Source organism: Chanos chanos, chromosome 2, assembly GCF_902362185.1.
Source record: "Chanos chanos chromosome 2, fChaCha1.1, whole genome shotgun sequence".
Lineage (NCBI taxonomy): Eukaryota > Metazoa > Chordata > Actinopteri > Gonorynchiformes > Chanidae > Chanos > Chanos chanos.
This window is the reverse complement of record NC_044496.1, coordinates 15,537,244-15,553,349: the sequence shown is the minus strand read 5'-3', so window position 1 is coordinate 15,553,349 and position 16,106 is coordinate 15,537,244. Positions and strand designations below refer to the sequence as shown.

Here is a 16,106-nt window from a genome sequence, read left to right as displayed (position 1 = left end):
ACAAACATAAACAAAAAGTATATACATACATTATAATATACAAAGATAATATACATTAATGAGATGGTAAGACAAATATGAATGTCATGTTAAAGTATGAGCTCCTAATTTGGCAAAACTGGTCAACTGACCTATGACGCACTCTGTAACGTATACCCACCTGTGAACATCAAACACTAACCTTCCTGCCAGCCAGTATAGAGGAGGAATGTGTGAGTATGAGCTTGCCAAAAACTATGTGCAAGACTGTTCTTTCTCCCTCTTTCTCCTCTCTCCTGCTGTTTCTCAGACACACATACACACCTATACGCAAACGTTAACACATATGCACAGAAGCACTTAATACTGCTTGCTAATTTCTATTGTGCAAGAATTAATTTATTCAAGTGGCTTTGTTTGAAAAGACACTTGTGTTGTATCAGGACAAAGGCTGATGTGATAACACTGAAGCTGCGACATTTACTATGTATATGTTCACTTCAAATTAGCCACTGCACAGCTCCTTTGTTTTCAGATAAATCATAACAACACTTCACATTGGCACACAATGGAAAACTTGTTTCTCCAACTACCAATCTGTAGTAGCCACTCAAGTAATGCATGGTCTTGTCTTTGAGCCATGACACTCGGTGCACATGTACACTTTGAGATGGAAAAGACTGTACACCAGTTGTTTGCAGAATCTTTTTTTCTCGGTTTTACAGCCCTTTGAGTCAGAATGAAACTGGATGGGTCTTTAACAGAGTGGATTCAGCCAACTTAATGCTCATTTATTTCCTTCCATTTCCAAGAAAATCAACTAATTCAAGGGGCCATTGTCAATAGTTCAGACAATATTTCACTCCACAGAACAGATTTGACTAAGCAGCAAATAAGCCTATAACTGTCACGCAAGACTGGCTCTGCCTGAAAATATAATATTTGAGCTCTACGGTTGTCTCACCGTTATTCCTTGAAATAAAATGTGTCTATGGAAAGCATTTTTTCGAAGCTCAACATCATGACAAATACAATATTTAGCAATCATTTTCCTCAGTGATTCAAGGATTTCTTTCATTGTAAAAAAAGATATTGTCCATGAACCATATTCTTTAGGATTAAAAAGCTGATCAGCTTCAAAGGAATAGAGCTTTTGGTTTACTACTGGCCCGTAGATGGAAGACTGACCTATTATTGTGAGGGTGGCATGTGTCGTGGGCATCTATATGAGAAAAAAGATGGCATTGGTAGAAGCTAAAACTAATCTCTCAAAACATCATTTAAACCCATTTTATAAATAAATATGTTCAAACCTGTCTGTGGTCAAGATTTTTAAATAGACCGTTTTTCAGTGAGTTTGAAAGAACATGAGCATAAGTTTCATGGCATTGTTTGAGTGAACATTTATTGTCTCTTTGTATCCTCAGATAGTGCAAAAGCAAAGCAGCACACAATACGCAACCTTTCACCTAAGACATATTTTTTTAAAGTCTGGACTCAGTTGGCATGCCTCTTTGGCCAGATACCTCCACGATTGTACAGATTACATTGATTACTGAATTCTCACTGGCTGATTGCACTGATTGTAATTACCACCCAGTTGATGAATGCAAATCACAACTTAAGACATAACTTTAGAGTTCTATTATATATTTATTTAGCCACTGTGCTGTTTTTTCTGTACTAAAGAAGCTTGTAGTGAGGCCCCACAGAAACAGATGGCAAGGAAGGATAAACTACTGGAATATTTGGGTACTGCAGAGAACACAGAGGAAAGGCCATTTGTGATGCATTGCGCATGACCTCACATTAGATTTTGGCAGATGCGATGCTCAAGCTACTTAGCTTACAAACATAGTATTCAAAGTATTATTGAGATTAAGATGTCATAGTTCACACAGTTTAAAAAAAAGAAAGAAATACGCAAAATCAGCCAAAGTCATTGGTCAAATACTATGTAAGCAACCTAGTATACGTAAGCATTTACAGTGTTAAAGATGCCCACAGCGCTGCACAAGTATTTAATGAAAAGGTGCTTAACATTATTCTGATGAATGAGATAAGCTGATGGCATGAAAGTTTACAAGGAGAAATTCCTCTTATCCAGAAATAACGCACTCTGGTTATGCAATATCAGTTTTGTTATACACAAGAAATTCGGGGCGGCTTCAATTTACGAGTGAATTTGATCAATTATTGTTTCTGTATCACAGCTTTGTTTGGTACGTGTGCGTTCATAAATTAATATCTAGAAACTTTTTAGGACTCCGTTCGCTGATCGACAAAATACTTCTTAATATCTATCCTTCTGCAAGTGCCTAAGCGGTTTCAAGTTCAAGTCATTCAAGAAGTGGAAAAGAGGCAAATTTAAAGAGGCATGAACCCTAAATTGTGAATGACTGGACCTAGACTACGACATCGGTTGCAGTAACTAGTGTAACTTCTGTTAGAAGTAGTCGTTTCGAAGAAGCGCTCTGCTTATGGAAAAGCAAGCGCTACGTCAAGTCTGGTATCATGTACTGTACTTTGATGTTCGTCCCTCGCCGCAAGCTCCAGTTTTACCGCACTTTCTTAGGCTGTCGGCTGGATGAAAATACAACACACAGTTAGTTACTCTAAACATTTTACTTTGGTGCTATGGAGCGAACTCACTCATCTTAAGATATAGGTTCAAATGTTCATTGGCCATTCTGGTTATGTGAATGGGAAAGAATTTCGGCTTAACGAAGGGGGCGGACGTGGGTCTGGCAAAATGCGTTTGGGAATATACTGCACTTTGGATTGAAGTCGATTGCTGTACCTATATCGTCCAGTTTTATCTCATGCGGATTTCGACTCGTTATTTTTGCTCAACGATCTTTCGTCTCTTTCAGCGTTCTCGCTCAAAATTAATGGCATAGTGCGGCTCTCGACAAACAATATGCATTTGTTTTTTATTTTTATTTTGGCAACTTTCGTGGTCTGTAAAACATCGCCCTCTCGGAACGTTTTTACGAATCACTGGGCTGTGCGAATCACAGGGGGACGCGAGGAGGCAGATAAACTTGCCTCGAAATATGGCTTTACAAATTTGGGCCAGGTAAGGCTTAAAATAATTCAGTGTTTAATGTATTGCATAGATTAGGTCAGCTTTAGATGTACTCTGTGAACTTCGGCTGAAAATGTCTCAGAAACATTGTATTTTGTACAGTGTACGACAGTCTATCATGTGTTTTGTTTTGATCCACTCAAACAATGTTTAAATCATCCGAATTGCCAAATCTAGTGCAGCAGACGCGAAACATTACTTACCAGTGATCTTTACAGCTTAGTGCCAGTTATTGATAGCAGCTCATTTATTGGGTTTTCGGGCATGCTGTTGCTCAACTAGTCATTGGAGCTTGAATTCACTTACAGAGCAATGGGCTTAATCCCTTTCCCTGCTCTAAGGTACAATTATTATCATCAGCAGTCTGTACGATGCGTTGCTAAACAGTTAATATAAAAAAAGACTGGCTCATAGTGTATCTTGTTTCTTCATTATCCCCATTTCTAAACAACACTAAAAAGTTGTGGTGAACTGATGATTTGTGCTGGATTGCTGCTTTACCGAGAGTAGCCGACTCCATATAGACCTGTGTGATCCTGAACCTGTGTAGTTAATGTATTTTCTAATTTTGTTCGCTTTGTTTTTATCTTGTACGTCAACAGTATCATAGTGTGATTGTCATTTTCTGGTGAGGAATTGATTAATCAAAGTTAAAGCTGAATTAAAATTTCAGGTGCTCTTCACAAGATCTAATTAATTTGGCTTAGCAAAGAAAGAGGCTGTAATTAGTGTCCAGATGAAAAGTCATGCTGTACAGTAATGTGCTTTTAATGCTGAGATTTTGCCAGTTTGTGTCCTCATGTCTAAACACATATTGCTGTAAAACCTTGACTGAACATTCTTTTACATAATGGGGATCCATCCTATGACGTCTTTCTTGAAAATACAGACTATTTACAGAACCAAGCACGCTACAGATACAGCTGTTCTCCTTTGGTTGGGCTGTGTATTTTTCTGTGTTCCAAATGGTGACAGTTATTTTTGGATAGCTGTAAGAATATTTTTGATCAAAAAACATTTGAGAATTAAAAAAAAAAACCCAAAAACAAACATCAGTTCATTTCTTGTCAGATTATAAAACAGTCAAAGACTCATCTGATCTAAAAAAGAAAACACCTATATTTACTGGGAGATCAGAGAAGATGAAGAAATAGAATTAGAAAGCAAGAGATGGGAAAGAAACGTGCTCCTGCTTCGGATGCCCAGACTGAGCGGCTCATTGCCAGATGAACACATGTGCGCAGATTCCAGCCTACATCTCTCGATGAAAAGTCATGAGTCCAAATGCATATTTATCTCACCGTATGCTTTCAATTGGAGGACTGTTGATTTTTGGGCCTGAGACATCTTTGGATTACTAAAGAGTGGGAATTTTTGTTAGAAGTCATGCCCTGGAGATTTCTACGTTTGTACTGGGTGTATTATATCGTTTAATATAATTTCTTTTTTCTTTTTTTCTTTTTTTTTGTTTAAAATGAATCCCTGAACTGACGCTTCTAAATGTGAAACTGATGGGGCAGGGGGCAGGTGCCAACTCAGTTTCAGTATCTGTGACCGCCCACTGTTTCCCATATGTCATGATACTGAAGATTTTTCAGGCAGCCTACATTAGAAAACAGTTAGAGCTGCAGTAAAATTCATATCTGCTCACGTATTCATTATACTCACACCTGTCTTATCTCTTGATGTTTTATCTACAGGTAACAAAATTTTCAAAGTTGTAGCATTTTGCTGTGAGAAGGTTTCTGTTTTTTTTAATTGGTTTTTGCCAATGCACAAATATGAGGACTGTTTTACATGTTTGCAAAGGCTCATGTTTGCTTGTTTGTTTTGTCCTGTTGCTCAGATTGGTGGTCTGGACGACCATTATCATTTTCATCACAGCCGGGTGGTCAGAAGATCAACCTTTGTCACCAAAGGAACCCACAGTTTTATCCACCTGGACCCAAAGGTGAGGAATCTGAGTTAGTCTTTCTCTGGTCTGTAGCCTCTAACTGCACATCAGCGGTACTTAAGGTGCCCACTCACAGTTAATCCACAGTGGTGCTCAGTACATTAATATGGCCGGGGCTGTTTGTCTGGGCTTCATTTGACAGAGCAGTCAGGCGTTCAGAGTCAAGCTGTTTCCTGAGTCTGGAACCCGGCCCTCTCACTAAGATTATCTCCTCTCGACAGCCGGGATCTCGGGAGTAATAAAACTTCCAGCTCAGGTCTATCGCAGGGCTGCTGCAGAAGTGCTCTGATAGTATCATGCTCTGAGCCATGTGTACGAATGGAGTGTTGTGGCAAATACCCAATAACCCATTTCATCAGTGTCAGACCACAGGAATGCTGCTGCCTTTGCTCAAAGTTATTCAGTCATCCACCACAAAAACCTGTCAGTTCAAAAACACCATCATGCTACTCACACAAGGATATCTATTAGATATTCAGGTTTTATATGACAGCATTCACAGCGCATTTACGGTTGATAGAAATTGATCAATTGACCGGGTTTAACTCTTTGAACCCACACAATAGAGTCTGAGGATGTTTACAGTCATGCTGAAGTTATGCTAATGCACGGAATAAATTACGCAATATTTCTTAATAGGTGATTCTCTTCTCCAGCTGTGCTGTTGTCTCAAGGGTGGGTTGTAGTCTCTGAAACCTTTTCACAGGCTTCAGAAAAGTAATTTGAGTGAATCTGCAAATACGCGCTGACATACTGCGTGGAGAGTTTTGGTCATGCTTGTGAACCTTTTTCAATTTCAGGACAGATTATGATTTTTTGCTTAAAACATACTGAACTCAGACACATTAAACCCCACACATTTCACTAATGGCATAAAATCTGTTTACCATGAAACTTACTCTCTCATGAAACGTAAATTAAACCCTTTGCTTTAATGCTCTTCAGTTGCTAATTACTATTTTAATCTTGTGTCTCACAAAGTTCCAGGTTATTTTGATGGGTAATATCTTGGAAACTGTTTCATGACAATTTATATCTAACGGTTAGATTAATTTGCTTACCAGAGCTCTTAAACTCGGTATGTGAAAATATTCATATAAACCGTAAAAATATTCAGATAAATGCTGTAGTTGCCTGTCATAACTTATCGATGTTGCAATGTGCAAACTAGTAATTCAAAGCTGTCTTGGCTTTTTAGAGAAATACCATTTGTATATATCCATCAGGATACTGAAAGGAAGGGCTAAAATATCTTTTCTTACACTGTCAATTCGGGGTGTTTTTTTTTTTACGGTAACTAATTTCTCCACAGGTCCACTGGATTCAGCAGCAAGTCGTTAAGTCCAGAGTAAAGCGCTATGCCAGAAATGACCTGAATTTTGTCTACTTCAATGACCCTAAGTGGTCCAACATGTGGTATATTGTAAGTACATGTGCCTCCTAGTTTGAAGAAGCAAGTCCATTTTGTGACATTACTCTGACTAGTTACTGTGAGTGTAACAAGAGAGGCTTAAATATGACTTTGGTTTAGACAGGATCTTTCTGACATTTTTGTTTAGACAGATAGTTGCAATCATTATTCAGCAATCGAACATATCTTTGATACGTCAACATCCATATTTTGAGGAGGAGTTGTTTTTCATGGTTTGATTACTCACATTAATCAAATTTTTATTTGTGATACTCTCAAATGATGTACATTATGTGTGATTTGATAAACAGGACATTTTCTCTAGATTTGATTCGCCACTGCTCACTCACTGACTTGTAGAACTAATATTTTTCTTTATTTACACACAATTTCTCACAGTGTCTCCTGAAACCGTTGTCAGATACCATTTAACCTCAGTAAACCGAAGTTAATCTGAGAGGTTTCTTTGTGGGTTTTTTTTTTTTGCTATCTTTTTGCTCAAAGACAAAACATAGCCTCCAGACCATTGCCAAAGGCACTAAATAAGCTATGTGATAGGCCAGAGACAGATATATCAGCTCCCTCTTTACTCTAATTAATCCGTTGTGAGTTTATTTATTTAAAATAATCTGCAATGAAGTGTTCATGAGAGCAAATAGAGGTAATAGTGTCTAGGCTGAAGCTGTGATATTGGCCAGTGATTAACGTATAAAGCAGCATCCTTTTTGAACATTAGCATCTGATTGTTTGCTGTACACAATTACGTAATACATATTTTAATAGTGATTTTTTTTTACGGTCACTAGTTACTCGAGTCTTAAGTCAGCCTTTTTTCCAGAGTCCAGATGATGCACAACATGTAGTTGATCATACATTTGATGGATTCTTTATTGTCTGTATCCTTAAAATAGGGACAGAGAGTCTGAAATGAAAAACTCAAGGACACCCATACATACCCTGTATAAACATGAAATGTGTTTTTTTTTTTTATTCCTCGTGTCCTGACAGATTTCCTTACCGCTGATTGGTTCAAAGGGTCACTGGGATTAATAAAGGCTTGTGTCGAATGCGAAGGCTGTGTTGTAATGACAAATTGTGAATAAAAGCCCACTGTCACCTCTCTCCTGCACCCTGCATTGATTTTGACCTAAATGTCTTTCAGCACTGTAATGATAAAAACAGCCGCTGTCGCTCAGAGATGAACATTCTGGCAGCCTGGCAGAGAGGTTACACAGGTAGAAATGTGGTCGTCACCATCCTGGATGATGGCATTGAAAGGAACCATCCAGATCTAGCGCAGAACTACGTGAGTATTCCCTAACCCCTTCTGTGTCTTTCCCTGTGGTTTTTAATGAGAATATTAAACAACCTGCATAAGTGATGGAGAACCGCGCACACTGGTTTTCTTGTGTTCAACAGTCTCCCCCCACTCACCCCCCCCCCTTTTGTGGGACACAGCATTTCATTTCTCTGCCTGACACTTTGGATTGCCTCTTTAAGTTATGGCCTGCATTGGCTCCAATTTATCACATGGTGTCCGATGGCATGGAAGATTAGAGATGGTTGAAATGAGAAGAAAGCTTTGACAGTATAATATGATATATTTTTATTTTCAGTTTTTGCGCAGTGCCTGAAATGATTTGTTTGGTCTTATCTCTCTTGCGTGGTCTAGGACCAGCTCGCAAGCTATGATGTCAATGGGAATGACTATGACCCTACCCCACGCTATGACTCGAGCAACGAAAACAAGTGAGTGTTGCTTTACACCTTGGGACGTCAACATTCTCAGGGTTTTTTTTTTTTTTTAAATCGGAAAAGTATTGAAGTGCAACTGTGAATGTGCACGTCATGTAAAACAAGGCGCTGAATACATAACCCTGGTTGAATAGTTGTCTCTTTCTGTTTTTAATTCTGTTGGAGACTGTGAAGCAGTCATTAGTTCAGTTCTCTCATTTGGTTTAGAAACGTGCCTCTGAACCACTGAGACACAGTGAGGGCACTGATACAGCTGTAGAGACTGGCAAAAATCTGGATGGCCTTGTGATTAGTATTGCAAAATTTACCTAAGCACCCTGCACTATCTTTTTTAACAATCTTCATTTTGGAGTGAGTTTTTTTTTGTCAGCAAAGCACAATGACACGGAATAATGCCTGGAGGGTTGCTAAAAAAAAAAAGAGCATTTTCTTGAAAACATTTTGTTCTTTTAGAAAAGCCTGGTTTAAGTCCTCATATGCCCTGTGGTATGTTTACAAGATATCACCCCATTATCGCTACACGGTGTTTTAGCATTCTCCAAAGCACCTCTTTTGTAATCTATCATCTTCATCCAACAGCAATGCAAATGTGCCCCCATTTTTTCTCTTTAAATTCCAGGATCTGTACAAGATGTAAAGGTACTTGAACTAGGGGTTAAATAAGCACACCAAAAAAAAAAAAATCAATGAGAAAAGAAGGTGCTTTGTGAGTAAAGAGAGAGAGGGGCTAGTGCTGATAGTTCTGGTCTGAGGTCAGATCAGATTTAGATTTTAATATTCAGTTCCAACCTTCACATACTTGCCTCATTAACACACTCTTAAAGGGAGGATTCAAGTGATGCTGCACTTAGTATGTAGTGCAGCAGTGTTCGGACCACACATTCGTTTCCAAATGAACTGGCCAGGAACTCCACAGGGAATCATCCACTCCCAGCTGGACCCCAGGGAGCCCAGAAATTGAGACTCTTTGTGACCACTTTTTCCTCTGTGCGCTTCAGTTGAGGATGACTGTATTCCTTTAACTGAACCGGGGGCTTTTTTGTCTGTCTGTGATAGGCTGCTGTCTCTATGTTACATAGTGCTTTTCCAGTGTTTAATATTTCTCTGTGACACGGTCCTTGTAAGTTTAATTGGACACGTCTCTCACTTTGGTAAGCGGGTTTGCTAAGGCTAGAAGTTCTTTTTGAGACATGAGGTCGGCTCCTGCAGTGATTGGTAACCTAGGATGCTAGCCTATAAGGTGTTTTTGCATATTTGTGATAAGCCTTCACGGAAGGACAACAGTGTCAGGCCCTGAATGCTAATGAATACAGCAAAGCTAAAAGAGCTGGACCCAAACACCACTGATCTGGACAAGCAGCTTTGCTACTTAAATCGTGGAACCAACTGATGCTCTCTTTTATTCAGAGTCGTATTCTTTCTCATTCAGGTGACATGTTCTTTCCCCCCAGGCGTCGTGGTTTTACATGCCAGCACAGTGTGCTCAAGATTCAGAGCACACACACACTCCCATTCACAGTAATACACATGGACACAGTTCATGCTGTTTTTCTCCCACTTCCCTGTAGGCATGGGACTCGGTGTGCAGGGGAAGTGGCAGCCGTGGCCAATAACTCACACTGCATTGTTGGTGTTGCCTACAACGCCCGCATTGGAGGTATGCTCTTCTCAGTTTTACTGTTTACTTTTTAAATGCCTTCATACATTTTGTGATCAGCTGTCAATCACTATTGTCCTGCCACAGAGGTTTAGAGCATCAAACGTAGACAATGACTGTGAGAGAAAGAGACCTACAGTTTGAATAGTTATCTAGAGGTAAAGTAAAACAGATAAAGCAGATGAGCCTGGATTATTTTTGCTTGTGTACACAGGATTAAACCTGAGATGCAGTCCTGTCTTCCTCTGTGAAAGGGACTGGACTCATTAATCTGGTGCCTAATAGTGGGTCGTCATTCATGCATTCATAAGCAATTAATCCCATGAAAAGGACAGACCATTTTAATCAGAGAACGGATTCAGATATGCTGCCTGCCATCTGTGGCTTTGTTCTCATCAGCAGGTGTGCAGAAAGACGTGCATAATTTCTTATTGTGCTCGCAGGTGGCAGGGTTGACATCAGTGACCGAGTCTTTGCTCGGAGTAGTTAGACTATGGCGTGAGATTTCTGCAATCGCTTTTCTTCACAAAACTGCAATTTCTGTAATGTAACTACAAATAACTGAATTGCGGGGTGTCTTCCAGGGAGACAGTTGTTTTGTTGCACTTCTTCTCAGGCCATCTTCGGCGGTTCATCAAATGATTTCAGTGCTCTACCGGCCAAACACACCCCGCTACACACGTTTATTAGCATTGTGTAAGCAAAGCAAGATGTTCTTTTGTTGAAAGTTTCTAAACTTCCCCTCCCTCTTTCTTTCACTGATGTACTTGGAATGAGACTCATCAAAGTCATGTAATTTTCACATTCAAAGTGCTCCTTAAGACACAAACCAAATAATACCTTCCTGGTCGCTCCAAACAAAAATTTGGCTTTAGCAAAGAGAAGAAACTGCTTACTAAAACATGAAGCAATCCAGTTTGTCTGTCTTTCTTTCTCTCTCCTGCACACTGTTGGTAGTTGAGTTCCTTAATAAACTCGCTACATTAACGTATGAGCTATACAACAAAGTGGGAAGAAGAATTTTCTAAATCCACAGCCAACAGACATTTCCATTTTCTGCTGTTTATTTGTATGGGTGAACACATTTCTTGCATTACTGTGAAATTAAATGTTATTTTTATAGTTCTTTAGTGGAAGCAGCTTAAGATAGAAATAGCATATCATGACACTTGCCCCATTTTCTCCCCAGCTTATACTGCACAATTACCCATGACTTTCCCCTCACATGGCGCCACCTCGGCTGAGGTGAGTGAGGAAAGTACACGTGTCCTCTGAGGCCTGTTAAGCCGACTATTGCGTGGTTCCACATCACTAGCTACACAGAATCAAGATGTAACATGCTTGGAAAGCAAGCACTGTTCGTGTAATGGTACGTGCAACTGTATAGGTGCCCAGTGTCCACCGACCAGCAGTGAAGGGAGAGAGTGACTCTGGTTGATACATCTGCCCAAGGGAGCACAACTTATTGTATTCCCTTCGGGCCCCTGGCAAGAGTTGGCAAGCGTGACATGGCTGGAATGCATGCTGAAAGAAGAAAGTTGGTTTGAAGATTGGCTGTATGGTGTGCTGATGCTGAGTGAGAGCCAGTGGTTTTGCAAGAGATGCTGTATAGTAACATCATAGTTTGTGGTTGATGTAGCCTCACTGAATGGGCCCAGTTTACCTTAACTGTTTCAGAAGTACATATCCACCAGCCATAATTAGCAGTAGACAAATGATTCAATGATTTCTTCAGAGACTGCCATGTTAAAGATGTAGTGAAATCCTGTTTACTTTGCTCTATTTTGGAACCTGAGGAATCAATGCAGCATGAATTGCTGCTTGTTAAAACAGAAAGCTTGATAGAGAGGCATTGATTCTCAACTGTACCAGAGAGGTGTTTCAAAGGTGGAAAAAACCCTGTCATTACCCAAAACTTGTGATTATACAACAGAGTTTAGCACAAATAACTGTAACATGTACACATCCACGTATCGCACTTAATGCTCACTTACTGGCATACAGACGCACTCACGTACATGTTCATACCCACAAACTGTTCAGGTATACTTATACACACCTCCTAATCAAGTTGAATTTCAGAGATAGGGATATCTCTGTGGTAGACCTGCTGTTGCCCTTTTCAGAGATACAGCACAGCTTCATAGCTGCCGATGTGTATGTGATTTGGGTTCTTCCCTGTCTTATTTCTCATTAGTACGCTGACTTCTGGCTTAAGAGATGAAATAAACTACTAACAGCTGCTGCCAAACACAGCAGGGAAAGGAGAGACACTCCAACAGATCCACAAGTCTATAATTGCCTGAAATGGTTTTGCAGAAACACACAGCCGGCCTTTGTTATGTCTGTGTGTGCCGTAATTAAATATTTTAGAACTTCTAGAAATTAACCAACTCAGTCTTCTTTCTCTTTCTTTTCTCTCTCTCTCTCAGTCACTCACTCGCTTGCTCGCTCACTTGCTCTCTCTCTCTTGTTCATTCTCGCCTTTTCTCTCCGTCCCTCTCTTGCTCTCTGGGAACAGGCTCGTTAATGTTGTAATGAGGAGAGAAGTGGCTGTGTGGTGGGGTGAGAGGGAAACCATGAAAGGGTTTGAGTAAGGCAGTATGTTTGCTTGAGCATATGTCACACATTTAGCCTTTGTCTCAGGGCTATGAACCATTAGGGTGACAAACCTGCATTGAATGTTTGTTTTGAAGGATAAAGAGGCGTAAATACAGCAGTAGCTGTGAACATTCTCCCTTTGCCTCATTAGTGAAACATAAAATGTTCTGTTTTCAAGGCTTCATGCTATTCATATCAACTCTGCTGTTGAAATTCAACAAAAGCTTTTGATTGCAATTATGTGTTCATGTGTGTGATTCCTGTATTTGTTTGTGTGTGTGTGTGTGTGTGTTTGCGTATTTATGTATGTGTGTGCCCCCCCCCCCCTACTTCTGCTGATGTGCTTGTCCTCACAGGCATCCGGATGTTGGATGGAGACGTGACAGATGTGGTGGAGGCGAAGTCTCTTGGCATCAGACCTGACTACATTGACATTTACAGTGCCAGCTGGGGCCCTGATGACGATGGGAAGACAGTGGACGGCCCAGGCCCTCTGGCTAAGCAGGCCTTTGAAATGGGCATTAAAAAGGTCCATCTGAACTCCTTCTGCTTACATAGCCTACTCTGTCATTATTGTGCATAAACTACACTCATTTTTGTGTGAGCGCCGGTGCACCCACTCTTCAGAGACTGTTGTCTGTTGAAGTCCAAAAAAAATTGTGTATGTGTGTGTATGCATTTGCAGGGAAGGAAAGGCTTGGGCTCCATTTTCGTGTGGGCATCTGGCAATGGGGGTCGTCAAGGAGACCACTGCTCTTGCGATGGCTACACTAACAGCATATACACTATTTCCGTCAGCAGTAGCACAGAGAACGGAAACAAACCGTGGTACCTGGAGGTGTGCTCTTCCACTCTCGCCACCACCTACAGCAGTGGAGAGTTCTACGACAGGAAAATAGTTAAGTAAATGGCGCAGACTGTCCATCTGTACACAAATCAGATTCTACATCTGTTACATAAATATGTACGCATAAATCAGATTCTACATCTGTGACAAATATGTACACATAAATCAGATTGTACATCTTTGACAAAAATATGGACACATAAATTAGACTCTACATCTTTTACATAAATATGTACTAGGGGTGTCACAATATACCGGTATTGACGATAACCGTGATATTTAAAAAATGAAATATAGATATGCTAATAATACCCATATGATAATATCGTAAACTAGAGATGCATTTCCGCGAGAAAATGCGACTGTGATTGTGCCGCAGCATCATCGAATCTTAACTGTAGAAATATTTGATCTGTCTCCAGCTGAAGTGTAGTCACAGAGCAGAAGGCCACTGAATCCAACTGTCGACTGCCGCTGTGTGCAATCCCTCGTCGTAGCACAAGAAACCTAAAACTTTCTCCATTCTTTATCAATGGGAAAATAAGCATTTAAAAACGGCAATAAAAAATGAGTGGACCGATCAAACAAACAGCAGTCAACAATCATAACCCTTAAAAACGAGAGCAAATATTCCTATTAAAAGCTTTGTACCTCTTGCAAAGAACCAGTGATTCTCAGCCACAGACAGCAACATGTTGGCTATGTCAGGCTTTTTACCCAGGAGATCGCGAACTTTGCTGACAGTCATCAGGCTATGTACATTCAGCAAGCACATTTAATAACTAAAACACAAACAGTATTGTTAAAACTGAAACACATTAAGACAGTTCGAATACATTGGTTTAACAGTGTATTACATCACGACGGGTCGCTGCTTGCCTGATGCTACAGCATTCCTACAAAATACCAAACCTGCACGTCAACCAATCATTACAACAGGAGCTAAGAGATGTGTTGCCTGTTGTTTTTCCGCAGGGTCCTAGTGACCCCCGATGACAAATTTCAATGAGAAATTAAGCAATTAAAAATGGCAGTTAAAAAAAAAAAAACGAGTAGACCGATCAATTAGCTGTATACAAGCACACTACTGCGCATTAGGACGGACCTGCCACTGGAATGGTATCAATATCGTGAAAACTGCAGGAGTAGAAGCACAAGTTCCCTGCAAGTGATTTTGTTTCAGTTGACATTGTATTGATGGCAGATGTTAGGCCTTGGGGATCTTTTGTTTATTTTGTTTATCAGTTCATCTGGTTGCCTTTTTTCACTATCCATTAAGTAGTGTAATTGTTCTTTTCATGTGCTTTTGTACAGTTATGGTTACAGACTCTCCACCTCACTGCACTCGTATTTTGAGTGTAACTCATTTACCAGAAAAGAGACAAAACACACAATACACAAATTTAAAGATGAATTTGACTGATAGCACTATTATTATTATTTTGTTCAAATTTTCTGTTGATATCGCGGTAATATCATTATCGTGAATCGTTTTGGCCATGATAATTGTATCATAAAAATCTGATATTGTGGCAGCCCTAATATGTACACATAAATCAGATTCTACATCTTTGACATAAATATGTACACATAAATCAGATTCTACATCTCTTACATAAATATGCGCCAACATATGTATACACAGGTGTTTTATTATTATTTTGCTCAAATTTTCTATTGATATCACGATAATATCGTTATCGTGAATCCTTCTGGCCACGGTAATCGTGCTGTAAAAACCTGACATCGTGACAGCCCTAATATGTACACATAGGTCAGATTCTACATCTTTGACATAAAAATGTCCACATAAGTCAGATTGTAGATCTTTTACATAAATATGTACACGTAAATTACATTCTACATCTGTGACATAAATATGTACACATAAATCAGATTCTACATCTGTTACATAAATATGTACACGTAAATCAGATTCTACATCTGTGACATAAATAAGCATACATAAATCAGATTCTGCATCTGTGACATAAATATGTACACATAAATCAGATTCTGCGTCTGTTACATAAATATGTACACGTAAATCAATTCTACATCTGTGACATAAATAAGCATACATAAATCAGATTCTACATCTGTGACATAAATATGTACACATATAAATCAGATTCTGCATCTTTGACATAAATATGTAGACATAAATCAGATTCTACATCTGTTACATAAATATGCGCCGACATATGTATACACAGGTGTTTACAGAGATCATGATCAAAAGAGATGCCAGATTTTTTACTCATCTGCTCACTCTCTCCCTTACTCACTAATAGCTCACTATTCATTTAATCTCTCTTCTATTTTCCCATATCATGTTGTTTTTAATGATGGGGGGAATGAAACTTCTCCTGCTCAAGCCCATTTACCTCACACTTGCGAGTCCACTCCCGCTCCTCTTATACCGCTGAGATGGTGTTTCATCTTCTTACTGGAGTTATTAGAGCATGAATATGCCTCAAACTGCTTACATACCCACTTTGGTTTGTCTTTATTAATAAATATCAGTTGTGAAAAAATAGAAAAGATTATTCTGTGTGAATATTACTTTGTGTTCACATGGTGTGCATCGGCACATTTATGTGTGTGTATGTGTTCAAAGTTGTTTGCGTGAATGCGCTTAAGAGTGTTTGTTCACTGAGAGATTTCTCAATCATTTGAAGGACAGTGATCTTCTAAACTCTTCGCTAGTGCAGAGTATGTGTGCGTGTATGTTTATGTGTATGTGTATGTGTATGCATCTTCTGATAGAAAGGGCACAACTATGTGGGTGTCCTGCCGTTCCTAACAACAGCA

The 16,106-nt window shown here is 39.5% G+C and overlaps 1 protein-coding gene across 1 annotated transcript in view; it reads left to right on the top strand.

Moving 5' to 3' along the window:
• The first annotated feature begins 2,612 nt into the window (after positions 1 to 2,612).
• The window catches only part of pcsk6 (proprotein convertase subtilisin/kexin type 6), a 34,391-nt gene continuing 20,897 nt past the window's right edge, over positions 2,613 to 16,106 (top strand). Inside the window, exons 1-8 of the mRNA XM_030764704.1 lie at positions 2,613 to 3,058; positions 4,914 to 5,018; positions 6,334 to 6,444; positions 7,595 to 7,738; positions 8,105 to 8,181; positions 9,756 to 9,844; positions 12,802 to 12,974; positions 13,131 to 13,343. Coding sequence (XP_030620564.1) covers positions 2,900 to 3,058; positions 4,914 to 5,018; positions 6,334 to 6,444; positions 7,595 to 7,738; positions 8,105 to 8,181; positions 9,756 to 9,844; positions 12,802 to 12,974; positions 13,131 to 13,343 — 1,071 coding nt within the window. The 5' untranslated portion in view covers positions 2,613 to 2,899. The remainder of the gene's footprint in view (positions 3,059 to 4,913; positions 5,019 to 6,333; positions 6,445 to 7,594; positions 7,739 to 8,104; positions 8,182 to 9,755; positions 9,845 to 12,801; positions 12,975 to 13,130; positions 13,344 to 16,106) is intronic.